Source organism: Sinohyriopsis cumingii, chromosome 5 (genome assembly GCF_028554795.1).
Source record: "Sinohyriopsis cumingii isolate HCF-2022 chromosome 5, ASM2855479v2, whole genome shotgun sequence".
Classification (NCBI taxonomy): Eukaryota; Metazoa; Mollusca; class Bivalvia; order Unionida; family Unionidae; genus Sinohyriopsis; species Sinohyriopsis cumingii.
The window spans coordinates 10,125,508-10,141,213 of record NC_142965.1 but is presented as its reverse complement, the minus strand read 5'-3'; the positions used below and the strand labels follow the sequence as shown (position 1 = coordinate 10,141,213).

The 15,706-nt window shown below is 37.6% G+C and overlaps 1 protein-coding gene across 1 annotated transcript; it reads right to left on the bottom strand.

The window, feature by feature from the left end:
* Positions 1 to 9,168: 9,168 nt before the first annotated feature.
* On the bottom strand, positions 9,169 to 10,167 carry LOC149798619 (uncharacterized). Its single transcript, XM_089957274.1, has one exon. It carries the CDS (start codon positions 10,165 to 10,167, stop codon positions 9,169 to 9,171), a length of 999 nt encoding a protein of 332 aa, XP_089813400.1.
* Positions 10,168 to 15,706: the final 5,539 nt, after the last annotated feature.

Genomic DNA, 15,706 nt, shown 5'->3' with positions numbered 1-15,706 from the left:
GTGGTAGATATCGCTAGCAGATACAAAGAAGCTGAGCCGCTGATAACGAAAACGGCAACTGAGGTTGCTAACGCATTTGAGAGAATATATCAACGAGGTCCGTTAACGTGGCCAAGATTGCTTCAGGTTGATCCTGGACGAGAATTCCTTGGTGCTGTTACTTATTTGATGAACAAAAAGAATGTTGCAATACGACGTGGTAAAGTAAATATTCACAACGATCAGGCTATTGCTGAAAGATTTAATAAAACACTAGCTGAAAAACTATTTGGCTATCAATACGCGAGAGAATTCATTCAGGATAAACGATCCAGCGACTGGGTCGTCAGGTTACCGAGCGTTATCTCAGCAATAAATAACGAGATAACAAGATCGATAAATATGAAACCAGCAATAGCTATACAAAAAATTTTATACCGATCCGTAGAAAAGATTTTTCAATTCGACCGGTCCTCGGCGATGTCATCGTTAGGTATCTATATAAACATGGTGAAGCTGAAGGAGGTAGAAAAAGAGCGACGGATCCTATTTGGAGTGTAACAACACACAAAATAGTATCTGTAACAAGATCATCAGGTAGACCAGCAATTTATATGCTTGATGTTTTCGCTCCTCAACGCGGTTTTACACGAGAAGAATTACAGGTGATTCCTGTTGATACTCAATTACCTCCTCAGTCACTCAAATAATCAATGCCGCGTCTGTTACACTCTAAACAGGCTAGAGTGACATTTTTTTTGTTATGTCCTAGATTGTTGTTTATTCTGTCCACGGTAAATTGTCTTGAATCGTTCTTTTGATACGTCCAGGTCATAATACAATTACAACCTGAACAGTGGTTATTTTGTTTTTCTTTCAACGATAAAATAAAATCTAAATCAGGATCGAATTCGTGATTATTTTTTTTTATCAGTTTGTTTATAGCTGAACAATTTTTTTTAATCACGTATTCGTTCGTTTCGTCGTTAATAACCGATCTATCTAAGGTGATTCTGCCCAACTGAGATATTTTCCTCACTCTAGATACAGCTAAATATACTAGATTAGACCATTCGATGTTATCATCTACAATCCAAACTTGACAATCAGAGATAGTTAGTCCCTGTGAGGAATGTATCGTCATAGCATATCCTAACGTTCACTGAGATTTTTCTGCACCTAGCATATCGTCGACGAAATCAATATCAACGATGACGATATCATTCAATACAAGATTTTGTTTACCTTTACCAGGTATATCGACGTCAACATTTTGTAATCTGGTATCGATTGGTCTATAACACAGTGGTACAGGCATCAGGGGAAATTTTTCTTGATGTATCTTGAATAGTTTGTGTTGAAGAACATCCCTGATTATTTTTCTGCAAGCTACTATCAAATCGTTTGGCGTCCACATTGATAAGAAATCCTTCATTGATGTTTCCGGAATTACCTCCCTCATTACATCACATTGAATCCTATTTGATTTTAATCGAATTAGTTTTTTTAATTCACTCAATCTGCCATCTAGCGATCTATAACCGGTGTCTACCTCCTCGTAATAGTTCACGAAACCCTTCAACCACTCGTGGGGAGATTCACCATCAATAGTATTTGGTTGACCATGATCGCCACACATAATCACAGCAGTATTTTTTGTTGATAACCATTCTAAGAACATTTTCAATGTACCAGCAAATGCAGTACAAATCTCATCCCAGATAATTTTTTTATTTATATATTTTTCTCCCATCCTGGACGGACTCCACGTACCATCGTTGTACTTGAAAAAACTGTGATACGTACACGAATTGACTCCTCGTTGTTTCATCTCCCTCGCTAATCGATGTGTTGGTGTCAACACAATCATATCGGAGTTCTTGAATAATTCAATCATTCTGGTTGTTTTTCCTGATCCATCTGGTCCGTTTATATAGACCATCTTGTATCTTGCGGCGGGATCATGCACAGATGGTGCTGTCGATGTTTCTGATACGCTATCTGAATAATATTTTTCTTCATCAGCTACGTCAGCGTCTTCGCAATAATGTAAGATATATTCATCCTTTACTCGCCATGTTCCCCATGATCCATCTCCGGTTAGTTTTTCCAACTCTGGTAGGTATTTTATATCAATATAAAACGAATCAGTAGCTACTCTAACTGCGGTATCAGGGAATCGGTTTATCATCGATAAAAGATTTATACTGGCATAAGCTAACATCGATGATCTTAGATGAACATACTGAGGTGATTCTCCCTCAAGATAATTAACCACGGTACCTAATTTTGTTCCATCCGCGACGTAAACATCCTCTCTGCTACAAAATATGCCTCTCTCAGCGGTATCAGCTATTATAAAATCTAACTCAGCCTCATCCATGATCAATCTACAATTACGTCGCTGATGATCATAAACACCACCCTGAGTGAATTTACCAATAATTTTTCTACCTAAATCCTTTGCGTCATCGTGTTCGGTAGGTAGCCAAACATCAAATTGTTTCTGATACGAAATAATCGCCTCGCTGACCGTCAACGATGTCAACGTAGCAGAATCTAGCATATATCTCAATAAAACTATTGGAACCCATCTCTGCTTTGATAAGTGTCTTCCAAACCAAACGTAGCATATTTTATGTAACCCTGATGCAAACTTGAATGATGTAACTTTAGCGAATCCTGTCAGGGGGAAATCCGGTAACTGACCATTATTTGACACTCTTGTCATCTCGTCGCATGGATGACCAAGCCGAGTGAAGTATTTGCTACATTCTCCCATCCCTAAGAAACTACCTGGATGACACGCTATCATGTCAAACGAAATCATATCAATAAAATTATATTTTGTGTTCCATAATCCACCATGACCATACTCAACGCAACTCCGCTGAATATCTTTAAGAAAATCTTTTCTAGTTGGTTTCCATGAATTTTTCTCTCTTGCTGCATGAGCAGCAACAGACGAGATCGTGAAGCAGTTAACCAATAATTCTTTATTTACTGAGTATTTTTCTGCTATCTCCGTCATCGAATTATGTAAAGATTCACTTCGATAAGCGTCCCCATTGGGTCTGACGAATCGATCGTATTGATCATCGCTGGAAAACAACCAGACAGATACTGGATCTGATTTACTCGCCTCATAAATAAAATCAAACATATTTCCCGCAGCGGTAGAATAGAATTTGATAACGCGATTCCGAGGGAAAATAGTTACTGCACTACTCCAAGCATGTGAGTTATGATCAATTATCTCGATAGGAGATCCTTTGGATTTATACGCGGATGAGTATAATATTTCGCCAGATATCGTTTTCACCGTGATTGGGAATTTTAATTTTGTTGATAACGTAGCAACATCGTTTATTGATGCACCATCAGCAACTGATTCTGCCCAGTCATTTATTTTTTCTTTTCTTAAATCCGTTAATCCGTTACCGCGTTTTATGTTTGGGAAGTGTTCTATGACTCGTTCAGCTACGCAGTTTATCTTCACCGACATTTTCATCTTAGCAAGATTCTCAGCAACAGGCTTATTTAATCTGTAAATGCCATAAACAACAGCCGCTACAGGATATGCTCGTACATAATACGGTTTATCTATACCTGTTAATAACCCCGGCTTGGAATTATTACTCACCGTGACAGATTTTTTACCATTGATCACTGGACCGCGTTTATCACGAGTGATCCAAACGTCCTTCTCGTTATTCACAATGAACTTTATTCTGAATATAAATTTATCGTTACTAAGTGAGCTAATTATCTTTTTAGCTCTTGTATCGTTCATCGTATTATCAATATCGGCTGCTTTCCACGTCGACCATACATGAGCTGCTCCATCATCGTAGAATTCTTTCTTAGCCTGATCTAGCTCAGGAATGATATATTTTGCTTCGTCGAGATCAAAAACCATTTTGTTATATTTTAAACAAGTATATCTTTAAATAAATATGAATAATTGCAAATAGCTCATGGTTGGTTCATATACTTGCTGTGATAGATCGTGCAGAAAAGAATACTGTGGAATACATTTAGCCTATATAAAGCGAGGCGGAGTTGGTCCAACAAGATGTATCAGATGCAACATTGGAATTAACTAGAATATGTTTAGAATGTGGTGGAAAAAGATACAAAGAATTAAAACGGCATTATGACAAAAAATCACTTAATAGCAATATCGCTATCAAGTGTGAGGAGGATTATTTAAGTAGGTTTTCGAACAAACTTCCATTTAGACAAATGGAATATAGTATATGAATGCCATATTCATGAAACATCCAATCTACGATAGCTACGAAGCATCTGCTGATGGTACCATCAGAAATTGCAAAACAAAAAAAAAAAAAACACTCGGTAACGTTGGTAATTCCGGTTATCTCATGATCAGTATCGGTGGTAAAAATTATTATAACCATCGATTTGTGTTTGAATGTTTTCACGGACCAATTGAGTGTGGTTTAGTTATTGATCATATTGATGGAAACAAACTCAACAACTCCGTAGAAAATCTGCAAGCAATTACCCAGAGTGAGAATCTGAGGAAGGGAAATGCTGGTGGACGCAGAGTTTCTAAAGCAGTTAAATCAATAAATACGGAGACAAACGAGGAATTATATTTTCAATCAATAACATCTGCTGCAAAATATTTTAGCATCAATATATCTTCAGTACAAAAATGTGTAGAAGGGAGATATAAGTCATCGTTTTCATACAAATTCGGTAGCTGGATCGAATTTAGTTATTATCCACTCATATTAGATAAGTAAAATCATTTATAAAATATGAATCAAGAAAATATCAACGAGATAATAAAGTCCATTGAAGCATTAAAAATAAAAGAGATATAATTATCAGATGATTTATATTCTGATAAGATCACCACGGATTTTGATACAATCATGCAACACAAACAAGAAAATATATACACGCTGTCGTCTGAATATAGACTCATAAAAAAATACAATCTGCGATGTATAAATCGCTCATCAACATTGATGAAGCTGGTATAGGTGATTTTGCTCCGTTGGCACGTGTCGTTGAAAAGATTCGATCATCGTTATCTGATGAATACGAGTCAAAAAACAAAAGATACACGTGCACGACAACTGCGGAGATTGATAGATATTGAAAAACTGTAAATATTTTATTTTTTCTGTAGAAATTTTTTTCTGTTATTTTCAGTGAAATTTGACTGTTTTGGTTGATTTTTTGACTGTTTTGACCGTTTTGGTCGATTTCACTCATTAGATAGGTTGAATAGGATACCCGATTCTTTAATTGATTTCAATTAGAGATGATACAAGAGTCAACAAAAACCATTGATTTTTGATTATTTTGCCTGTTTTTTGACTGTTTTCTGAGTTGATTTTGCTTGTTTTTGGTTGATTTTTGTTGATTTTTACTTGTTTTTGCTGACTCTTGTATCTCTTCTAATTGAAATCAATTAGAGAATCGATCATGTTGGGTAACTCATCCAATCAGCAAAACGGGCAAAACAGTCAAAAAAATCGACCAAAACAGTCAAATCTCATTGAATTTTACAACAAAAAAAAATAAAAATCTACAGATTATAAAATTTTTTATTTTATTTTATGATTTTTATCAACAGATTTATACTCAGCGTTTCTCCGCGTATATCTAGCAGATGTCCAGATTGATCAGTCAGGGAAAATTTACGTGCTGTAACAATATATTATGACACTTAAGATAAACAGGATTAATTGGTTCTTATACCAGCAAAAATCCTGGTGGATCCTTTGGTGAAAATGAATACAAAACGAATCCTTGTTTCGCCTGATCAGAGACGGATGCATCAGCGATGTAGCTGTTTTCGACGATATCACAATTGAGATTGACCGCGATGGTGGTGGTTATATTGACTATCTCAGGTAAGAGATGCCTGCCAGTACCATCTTCAGCGTTGTCGCGTTTAAGAATAGATGGTGATGGAGGCGTTCTTTTTCTCCATTCCTCACATGATTTAGCAAATAATTCATCTATGGTAGCAACGAGAGATTTTTTTAATTCATCACTTGAACGTCTATAAAACACGTGATCAAACAATTTGTCTTTATTTGTTATTGAATATGCAGCCATGAATTTTTCTCTATTCCCCGTTTCATCGCGGAGTATTTGCCCTCCGAAGAATAGATTGTAGCTTCCAATTATATCCCCGATGGTATAGACTTTTTTTATTTGTTCAACAACCTTATCGCGTAAAATCAGTGACATATCAAAGATATATTCTTGAAAAATGTTCGCAGCAGTAAAAATTCTTCGTCAAATTGTTTTTCAAGAGTTTTAATTATGTTTATCAGGTCATCAAAGGTAATTGTGTCTTGTCTGCCTATCCAAACCATATCATCTTTCCCTCTGAAAATAAAGGGTTGGGCACGCATAATAAAATTGTTTCTATCAAAAAAATCCGAATGACTAATCCGCAGGGGATCATTAGTATGAAATACTGGGAGATTGAAATCCTCCCTCTTAGGTTCTGGTGGTATCGGTTGTTCTGGTGGTTTGATCTCGGACCAACCTAATACGGTTCTTATTGAGCTAGCGTAAATATCTACCTGATAATTCGAGCTTATTTCAATAATCGATTTTGATGTTGGTTCGTGGACAGTTATCTTTATTCCAGGATCGGATCCTGTTATATTTTTTATTCTGTGTATCAGCTCATCATTAATCTGATCGATCTGATAACTACCTGCTGGTAATCCAACCACATTCCAATCAGGAGTACCATCGGGTTTGTTTTTATAAGCAAAAACAAAAGAATTGTTTGAATGCAGTCCACCAAATGACTTTGATCTGATATTTGGCCAGCTGTAATAAACGCGTAACTGAGCTAGTGCTATCTCGTCGATAGAGATAGGAGTAGGAAAAATGATACTGAATTCGGGTTTAGTTGAACTAGCTGAGATCATCGTTGTTCTTGTCACCGTCGTGTTCGTTGCGATCTGTTGCAGTAACTCGGTCATTATTTATATTGATGTCTTTAATCGCTTGATTGTAAATCCTAGATATCAACGCGAATTCTACGTCGGATATAACGCCGTCGTTGAGACTCTCTGATAGCAGCAAAGATAGTTTGGAGTACGCTGCCGATGCTGTATTTAGTTTATCTTTATACGCGATCAATTTTGTGTTGGTACACGAGGATATTTTTTTGTTATGATACCGAATACACCAGCTAGCGTGGTGGTTGTCGAAACAATTACTGTGATGACAACAGGAGCGGTCATCGTTAACGCGGATAGGATTATACCAGCACCGGTTATTATTGCTGATACAGAATAAACAGCAACATCAATAATAACCAATCTGCGTTGGTATTTTTTTTATTTTTATCTGATAGACGTCGATGATACTCTTCAACGACATCTGCCATGCACCAGCTTGACTGTATCTATATTCCATTATATCTATCTATCAAAAACTAAATGAAGAAGGTACCTCAGCGACAAACTCTATGCACCACCATATAGGTATTGGTACTGTTGGTGGTTCATATTTTTTCTTCTCATCACCAGCAGCAGTAGGTTCGAATCTAAATGTTTCCTCAACATCTTTATTTAACAAAATATTTAACGTGCCGAGAGCTCTTTCAGCGCCGTGACGCCATCAATATTTATCGCAGGTGATTCTAAATCTCTCCGAGGAAAAAATATTTATTCTCTATGCGCCGGTAATAGGTGCTTTGTACTTGAAAAAGGTACTTTTTGAATGCTCCCATATGAATACTCCTGATGCAATAACAGGCGTTAGATTGATGAATAAATCCTTGATCGCTGATGGGATCATGCTAAGATCGATTTTACCATCAACCGAGGTATTGACGACAGCGAGTTTTTTTATCGACATCGTCTGAGCTAGCCATTCGAAGCACTCGACCGGATATAAGCTCGATATCTCCGCGATTTCTCTCGATGGCGTTAGAATTTTTCCTGCTGTCTTCTTTAACAACGTTAAAATCAGCCACCTGAGCGTCGTATTCGTTTCGTTTGATTATATCACCTATCTTTACGTTGCTAGTCTTTAGTTTTCCATATTCATCCTGAAAAACAGCAACCTGACCAGGATCTGCTTCCGCCAGCGATAGAATATTGTTAACGTCGTCCTTCGTAGCGTATCTTGATAAATCACCGGTATCAAATTTTTCTCTCTCCAGTATTTTTCTAATTGTTCTTGTTAGCAGAGATCTACCGTAGATATCAACCATTATACTCTTTGTTGCTGATCTAATTTATTTGATGTATACTCGTGTACTGTTTTATGATAGGTTTTTTTTACCTGGATATCGCAGTAAGAATATTGATTGCCTCATCACCACATATCGGAGGATCGGTTAGTGTTTGTGTTGGTAGCGTAGAGTACCACGTTGGAGTATTTAGCTGAGCTACATAATCTAAAATCTCTACAGGTGGGGCTAACCTGCATGAGTCAGCATAGATAATCTCGCGCGGATTTATCGCGTACGCTACCCAATGAGTACCTGGTCCGGTGTTGTTGTCGAGATTTATGATCCTCGTTTCGTATTCATTTGGACGAGCTGGTAATTGATCTCGCATAAATACGCCTCTGAAAAATTTTATTTTTTTGTTTTTTAACAGCGTTAATTAGATTGTAATTCGACATCGGTGTTATCTTCTGTACCACACCGCGGGAGTTCCTGGCAGAGGAACCACTTTCCCGTAGTACCATGGAGGTGTCCCTGGTAATCGGAGTCCTCGTCCTTTTTTTTGTTGTATTTGCCACCGCTGATTTTATCAATGACCTTCGAACCCACAGCACCAGCAGCACCAAGTGCTACAGCCTTTGCGATAGCTGGTGCGGCCGCGGCGGCTAATGCAGGTAACGCAGCTGCCTTTGCTGAAATCAATGCTGGTAACGCAAATAATAACGGGAAAAATCCACATACCTTAACCATATCCTTTATAGCAGCTGGAGATAGCGTAATTTGTACTCCGGTGTTAGATGATTTAGCTTTATTAAAATGCTTTTGTTGCGTTTTTGTTATCGATATTTTATTTGGACCACCTTGAATCTGATTATGTTTCAGCGTTAATTTTGTCCCACATTCTTTCGCTAATCCTGATTGTAGCTTTTTTTTATCTGACCCGAAGTTAGAGTCACACTAACATGTTCATACGACATTTATAAATTTAGATTGAATCTAAATCACATTTTGTCTACAGGAGCATCGATGATCCTCATTCTACCCTCGATACCCTCGAGGATCATGGTTCTATCGCTGAGTATAACAGAAATGGCTCTAAACGCAGCAGCAGGGTCTGCTTTATTTATTCTAGCCTTAAAATGTATGTCGACAACAGACTGTTTTATCAAATCCATGTGTTCCAGTGAAAAATAATAGATAGGATAGAAATTTTTGAAATCTAGCTGACATATTTGCAATCCGGTGTCAATATTTTGATCTCGACCCATATAGCTCCACAAACGATGATAACCACGTGCTATTGAATTGTTTGTGTAATCTAGTTGAATCTCTTCAACTGGTTCTTGATGTCCATTTACCCTCAGTGATACATCACTGGCATTGAAATGATCGAAAATCATATGAGTTTGACGCTGATCATTTAATCTAGTAGCCCGTTGAAGAGCCACAAAGATATGTCTTGGTGCAGATACACCTTGCTGAGATGCTATATGACAGGTGAAGTTTCCGTTGATGTTACTCTGGATGCTATCTGTGAACGTCGTCAGCCACGACATCACTGATTTAGCACCTTGATTCATAAACGATAACAGATTTCTCTCTTCTTCTATCGATGGTGTCATCGAGGGCATCCACAACGTTAGTTTTTCTAATACAACCTTACCGTTGTTATCTGCAGCTCCAGTCCTCCAGATAGCGTCATTGCTGTCACCTTTTCGGTAAAAGACAACCGTGTGTTTGGCTCCAAATATGACTTTTCTAAAGTCTCTACAAAAACCAAAGATGTGTGACAACTGGATAGCGCATGAAAATCTTTTACTGTCACCCGATAACATAGCTGTACGAGTGGCAAATCCGAGATTATAACCAGCAATAGGTTTAATCATCAAGGGTTCTATGTTAGCAACATCTGCTGCACCATCACCGATGCCTACCTTTGGTATTCTCATGAGAAATGGATTAGGATCGGCAAATTCTGTATTATCTTTAGTGAACATCATACTAGGACCAGCCGATCTAGTGAAATCATCTGAGTATCTCGCTAGGCCTATGATTGTGGTTGCTACATCGACGTTGTCGTTAATTGATTCGATCATGTATGCGGCACTCTTGAATAGTGCCATAATACCGTTGTTGACTAATCCAACACTAACGTCGGCGGCGTAATTAGTATTGTCGTTTCTCACAATCTCACCAACCACCTCGATAAACGCCTCGCACGGTAGAAAATATCTTGTTGTATCCTGTACTTGTAATTCGATTCTGCTGCTACTGTTTGGTGTTATCGCGTCATACGAGTAATACTGGTAGTCTCGCACTGAGTCGTCTCTCTCTGCTGGTTCATCCAATTTGAAAGCTTCATTAGATGCATGCGATAACATATTTATTAATAAAATATTTTTATCGTCTAAAACGAAGACGCCCTCCAAATGCAGAGGTACTAATTACTTGTTGTGGTTGTTGTACCTGCTCTAACGCTAGCGACGTTAGTTTTTGATTAGCCGCGTCATTTATAATCTTGCTGATGTCGCCAGGCATCTCAGCCGTAACAGGTAATTTATCAATTGGCTTTGGTTTCCCTTTTACTAATCGCAGTATTCTATCTTTAATAGCGTCATATGCTTTGCTGGTAGCAGTACCAACAGTACCGATGACCTTATCGCGAACAACCCCTATGGCTTTCGACGATAGCTGCTTAGCTAACGGACCAACCTTAGGAGCTATTCGAGTGAAAAATTTAATGATTGAATCACCTATCCCAGATTCGTATTTGAGTTTATACACAGGTAACCTTGAATTCATGATACGAGCCTGTATCGCTCTCTGATGACTCTTGTGTACGATCATTTTATTTATAATCCAATTATTCAATCACTTTGATAATCGTCTACGAGCTCATCAATAAGATCGCGGTAAATAGCTACGTCAATATCTGTTGCTTCATTAACTATCTCGTGTGAATTGTTTCCGGCTCGTTTTCCCCCAATAAGAACCTCCAATCGGGATACATCATTAACGACGCTATCGGGGCAGGTAGAATTATATCCGCTACCGGTAGAAGGTTGTAAAAATCCTTTCCTTTCTTTTGTTCCTGTTACTTTTTCATGAAAATCTTTATATTCTGGATCAGAAGAATCGATTTCTTTATTTTTATGTACAGAATGTACAATTACTGGCCACATATCTTCTGATATCGATTTATCAAAATGTTTTGATTTTATGTACTTATCTTTCATTTCATAACGAGAAGCAATTGTAATCGCGTTTTCTTTGCTACTTTGAATTCTCCGGATAACCGCATCAATGAGTAAATCTTTATAACTACCCAAGACCGACAATTTACCAACAGGAGAAGTAGAGGGAGTACTTTGACTAGATGAAGCTATCTTAGTACCAGGACCACCCGTAGCACTAGATGGGGGTGAAGAATATTTTTGTTTTATCGTGTTAACCTTTTTGAGAAAATCTTTAAAATCCGGATCATCGGGTTCCATTTTTTATTTTTATGAACAGAATAAATTACTTGATTCCATAAATGTTCTGGCACTAAATAAATATATTCTGATCTCAAATAAGTGTTTTTATTTTTATAATCAAGAGCCGCTATATCAACTGCCGTATCTTCACTGGAACGAATTTTATTAATAGCAAATCTTGAAAACATTTTGGAGTAATCTGTGGGTATTTCCCGAGGTACAGGATCAGATTGATATGTTTTCACAGGAACCTTTTCTTCTTCTTTCTTTTCCTCCTCTGGTTTTTCTTTTTATATTTTCTGTTCCTTTTCTAATTTTTTCTGTTCTTTTTCTGATTGTTTTTGTTCTTTTTCTTTTGCTTTTATATCCTCCTTCATTTTTTCTCAAGTCCTTTAAGCCTTTTTTGTTGTTCCTTATGTTCCCTTTCTTGTTGTTATCGATATCTCTTCTCTTCCTCCTGTTCACTTTCTCTACGTCTAAATCCTGTGATATACGCATTATACTTTTCATCAGTTGCATCTAGTTTGCTAATATTTTGTTTCGCCTTGAATAATAATTCTATCCATTCTTTTCGAGTCTTAACATAATGCTCAGGATGTAAATAAGGCCTCCTATGTAAAAAGTTTTCACTTGCGGCTCGACCAAACTCATATGCATCGTCAGCATCTTTTAATGGTTCTCCTATCCCCCATTCATCTATTCCTTGATTAGTAAATCTTTTTACAAGTAGAGCAGGACGTTGTATTTTTTTTAGCCCTAACCGCTACCGGTACAACAGGTGCAGCAGCAGCAGGTTGCGGTCGAGTTTGTTCTTCAATTTTTTTCAACACGGGGAGGATACCATGTTTTCTGACCTCAAGATCCTTTACATCACCTAAAAGAACTTTTTCTGTGGTTTCAGTTACTGGTTTAAATAATTCCTGAGTTGCCTCCGCGAATCCTTCCTTTGCATCTCGAATAGCTTTTATTTTTTGTTTAACCGATTTTTGCACTGGTAGATACTCTTCTATTGCTTTTAATCGCTCTCGCGCTATTCTTGAACTAAGTGATTCTCCAACATCCATATTATTTTATTTTCATTTTGTATCTTGAAATCGAGATTATATCCATTTTTAATAAAATATTATATCTCATTAACACTCTGAAAATCTAAAGTCCATTTAAACACGACAGCAGCAGGGAGGGCGTCTATCTCCGGTCGGTCGACAAAAACATAATCAATAAATAAATAAAAAATCATGAACATATTATTCTGCAGCTAGATCTTCGAACTAAGGGTTTATTTCCAGATTGAGGGTCAATAGCGATGTAACTCTTTCAGGAAGCCTCTATTCGGTAAATAGAATCCTTCTCCGGATTGGATTTCTCTGGAGGGTTTATTTTTTGTCGGAACCCTTAGGTCGGCTTGCCCTCCCTGCTTCTAACCTCTATTGCAAAAACAGTATATTTCTGCGTAGTTCTTTGAACACGGTATAACACGGCACAAATCTGTTAGCTATTTCCTCGGAAGCATTGATGGCAGATCGTCATGATCGAGGATGGTATCATACCTGGAAACCAAAAGGTTACATTCCGCAACAATAGGGATGTTGCGCAGGAGAAACGTCACAACTTCAATGTGAGGATAAACAGTCTGGAAACGTAGAAAATGGATATTTTATCAGGCAGCGCGGTGTAACATGTGAGAAGTGGATGGCAATGAATCAGCTTCGTACAAGATATGACAGCAAAAGATCCTCTGTTACAGCTGATTACAATGTCTGTCATGACACAAATCCAAATTTGTATGTGTAAGTAATAACAGAAACAAAAACTCTGATAATGATGAAGAAGATTATGACAATGATGGTGATGACCCTTTTGAATCTAAATATGAGACACACCAGTCCAGAAAATATTATGACTCCCTCGCTGACTGGTAGTGTTTAGCTAGAAGGTTTTTTCCTGTCCTGCTCACTCAGGTTCTAGCAGGTTATGATGTTCCATATTGTTGCTTTTTATATACAAATGCCAAATAATGATCTTAACTGGGAAGGTCTTCTGCACAGTGCGTATAAAATTCATGCTGGTATTGCAGTCAAATGTGAACATTAGTTAGCAAGCTAGTCAGAGAAATTCTTAAATAGTTAGCTATGGCTATATAAGCTGCATTAAGATGAGACTAATTAATATTAAAAGTCGAGAGAGTGGTGTGGCAGTAATGCTTAAGAAAAAATACTGCATACGATTTTCATTTTCTTGGTTTTCACAGATCAAAAGCCGATTGCTGCCACACTTTATTGACAAAAACAGCCTAGTAACCCTAAACAAAAGAAAACTTAACAGAGGCTAAGTTACACAGGGGCTAAGTTACACATTATACAGGGGCCAAGTTACACATTACACAGGGGCTAAATTACAAATTACACAGGGTCTAAGTTACACATTACACAGGGGCTTAGTTACACATTATACAGGGCCTAAGTTACACAGGGGCTAAGTTACACATTATGCAGGGCCTAAGTTACACAGGGGCTAAGTTACACATTATACAGGGCCTAAGTTACACAGGGGCTAAGTTACACATTATACAGGGCCTAAGTTACACAGGGCCTAAGTTACACAGGGGCTAAGTTACACAGGGGTTTAGTTACACATTACACAGGGGCTAAGTTGTACATCTAAGCCTCCTAGAATATATATTGACTTTATTCTTATTGGCACAAGTCTGATACAATATGTAATGACTGCAAGGTTTTTGAAAGTCAAGATAAATGTTTGGGGTCAGATCGCCAGGTACTTTATAGCAGCCTCGCTGTCTCAATCGCAAGATATGCTGATTATCTTCTATTCCTTACCAGCTAGTTGTTGCCAAAGATTAAAAAAAATTGTTAGATTCCATTCCACTGAAGCTAATTGAAGAGTAAAGAAACTAACTCGCGCTTCTAATAAAAGATACCGTTTGTATATTGGCAGTTACTGGCAAATTCTTCAATGTTATTAAGGAATCATGTTTTAATATCAATTACTATAAACAGCACTAAATTTAAACCTTTACCAATCAGGCAAGACGCTTGCAAAAGTGATGTGCTTTCGACGCTTCTTTACCGGGTATATTTAAATGACAGAATACCATTTCTGGACGATTCCAAAGTACTTATAACTGTAGGATCACTTCTTCCGAAGACCCTAGGTGAGCTGGGGATCTCTCTCTTGTAGTGACAATCCTTGTTTATTTATGAGTAAATCCCTGTTTATTTATAAGTAATGATTCATATCCAGCACTTACATTTGGCATTTAGTTAATGACATTCTCTCTGCGTTGGATAGCGGAAAGATTAGAGTCCTCACCCTCCTTGATTTGTCTGCAGCATTTGACACAATAGACCATGATATATTACTTCACCGTCTCCAGCATGTATTTGCCATTCATGATACAGCCTTACTGTGGTTCAAGTCCTACTTGGTCAACAGGACACAAATTGTATCTGCAAATGGAATACACTCCAGCCCAGTTGATCTATGTTGTGGTGTTACACAGGGGTCTGTTCTTAGACCTGTTCTCTTCATTCTGTACACTCACTCGCTCTCAAGTGTCATAGATCATCATCCAGTGTCTTACCAACTGTACGCTGATGACACCCAAATATACAAATCTAGCCACCCAACTGAAGTTGATGCTACCATCTAAGGTGAAGAGAGGTGCATTTCTGATGTGAAATCATGGATGACATGTAACAAGCTGCAGATGAATGATGATAAAACTGAGGCCATTTTGATCACAACACAAAGACTTTCTCATTCACATCCTTTACCTCAAACAATAAATATCAGCAACGCCAACATTAAATTCACACAGTCAGTACGAAACCTAGGTGTTACTCTGGACAGTACTCTCATATTGCACCAACACGTCATGAACATATGCAAGGCTGCATATCTTGAGCTGAGACGCATCAGCTCAATTCGCAAATATCTTTCAGTTGATGCCACTAAAACACTTGTGTGTTCATTAGTACTTTCAAGACTGGACTATTGTAACTCAATTCTGTCTGGTTCATGTCAATATCTACTCCAGAAACTT

Coding starts and splice junctions, on each gene's coding strand:
- LOC149798619 (XM_089957274.1), bottom strand. CDS start 10,167: ATGATGTTCACTAAAGATAATACAGAATTTGCCGATCCTAATCCATTT.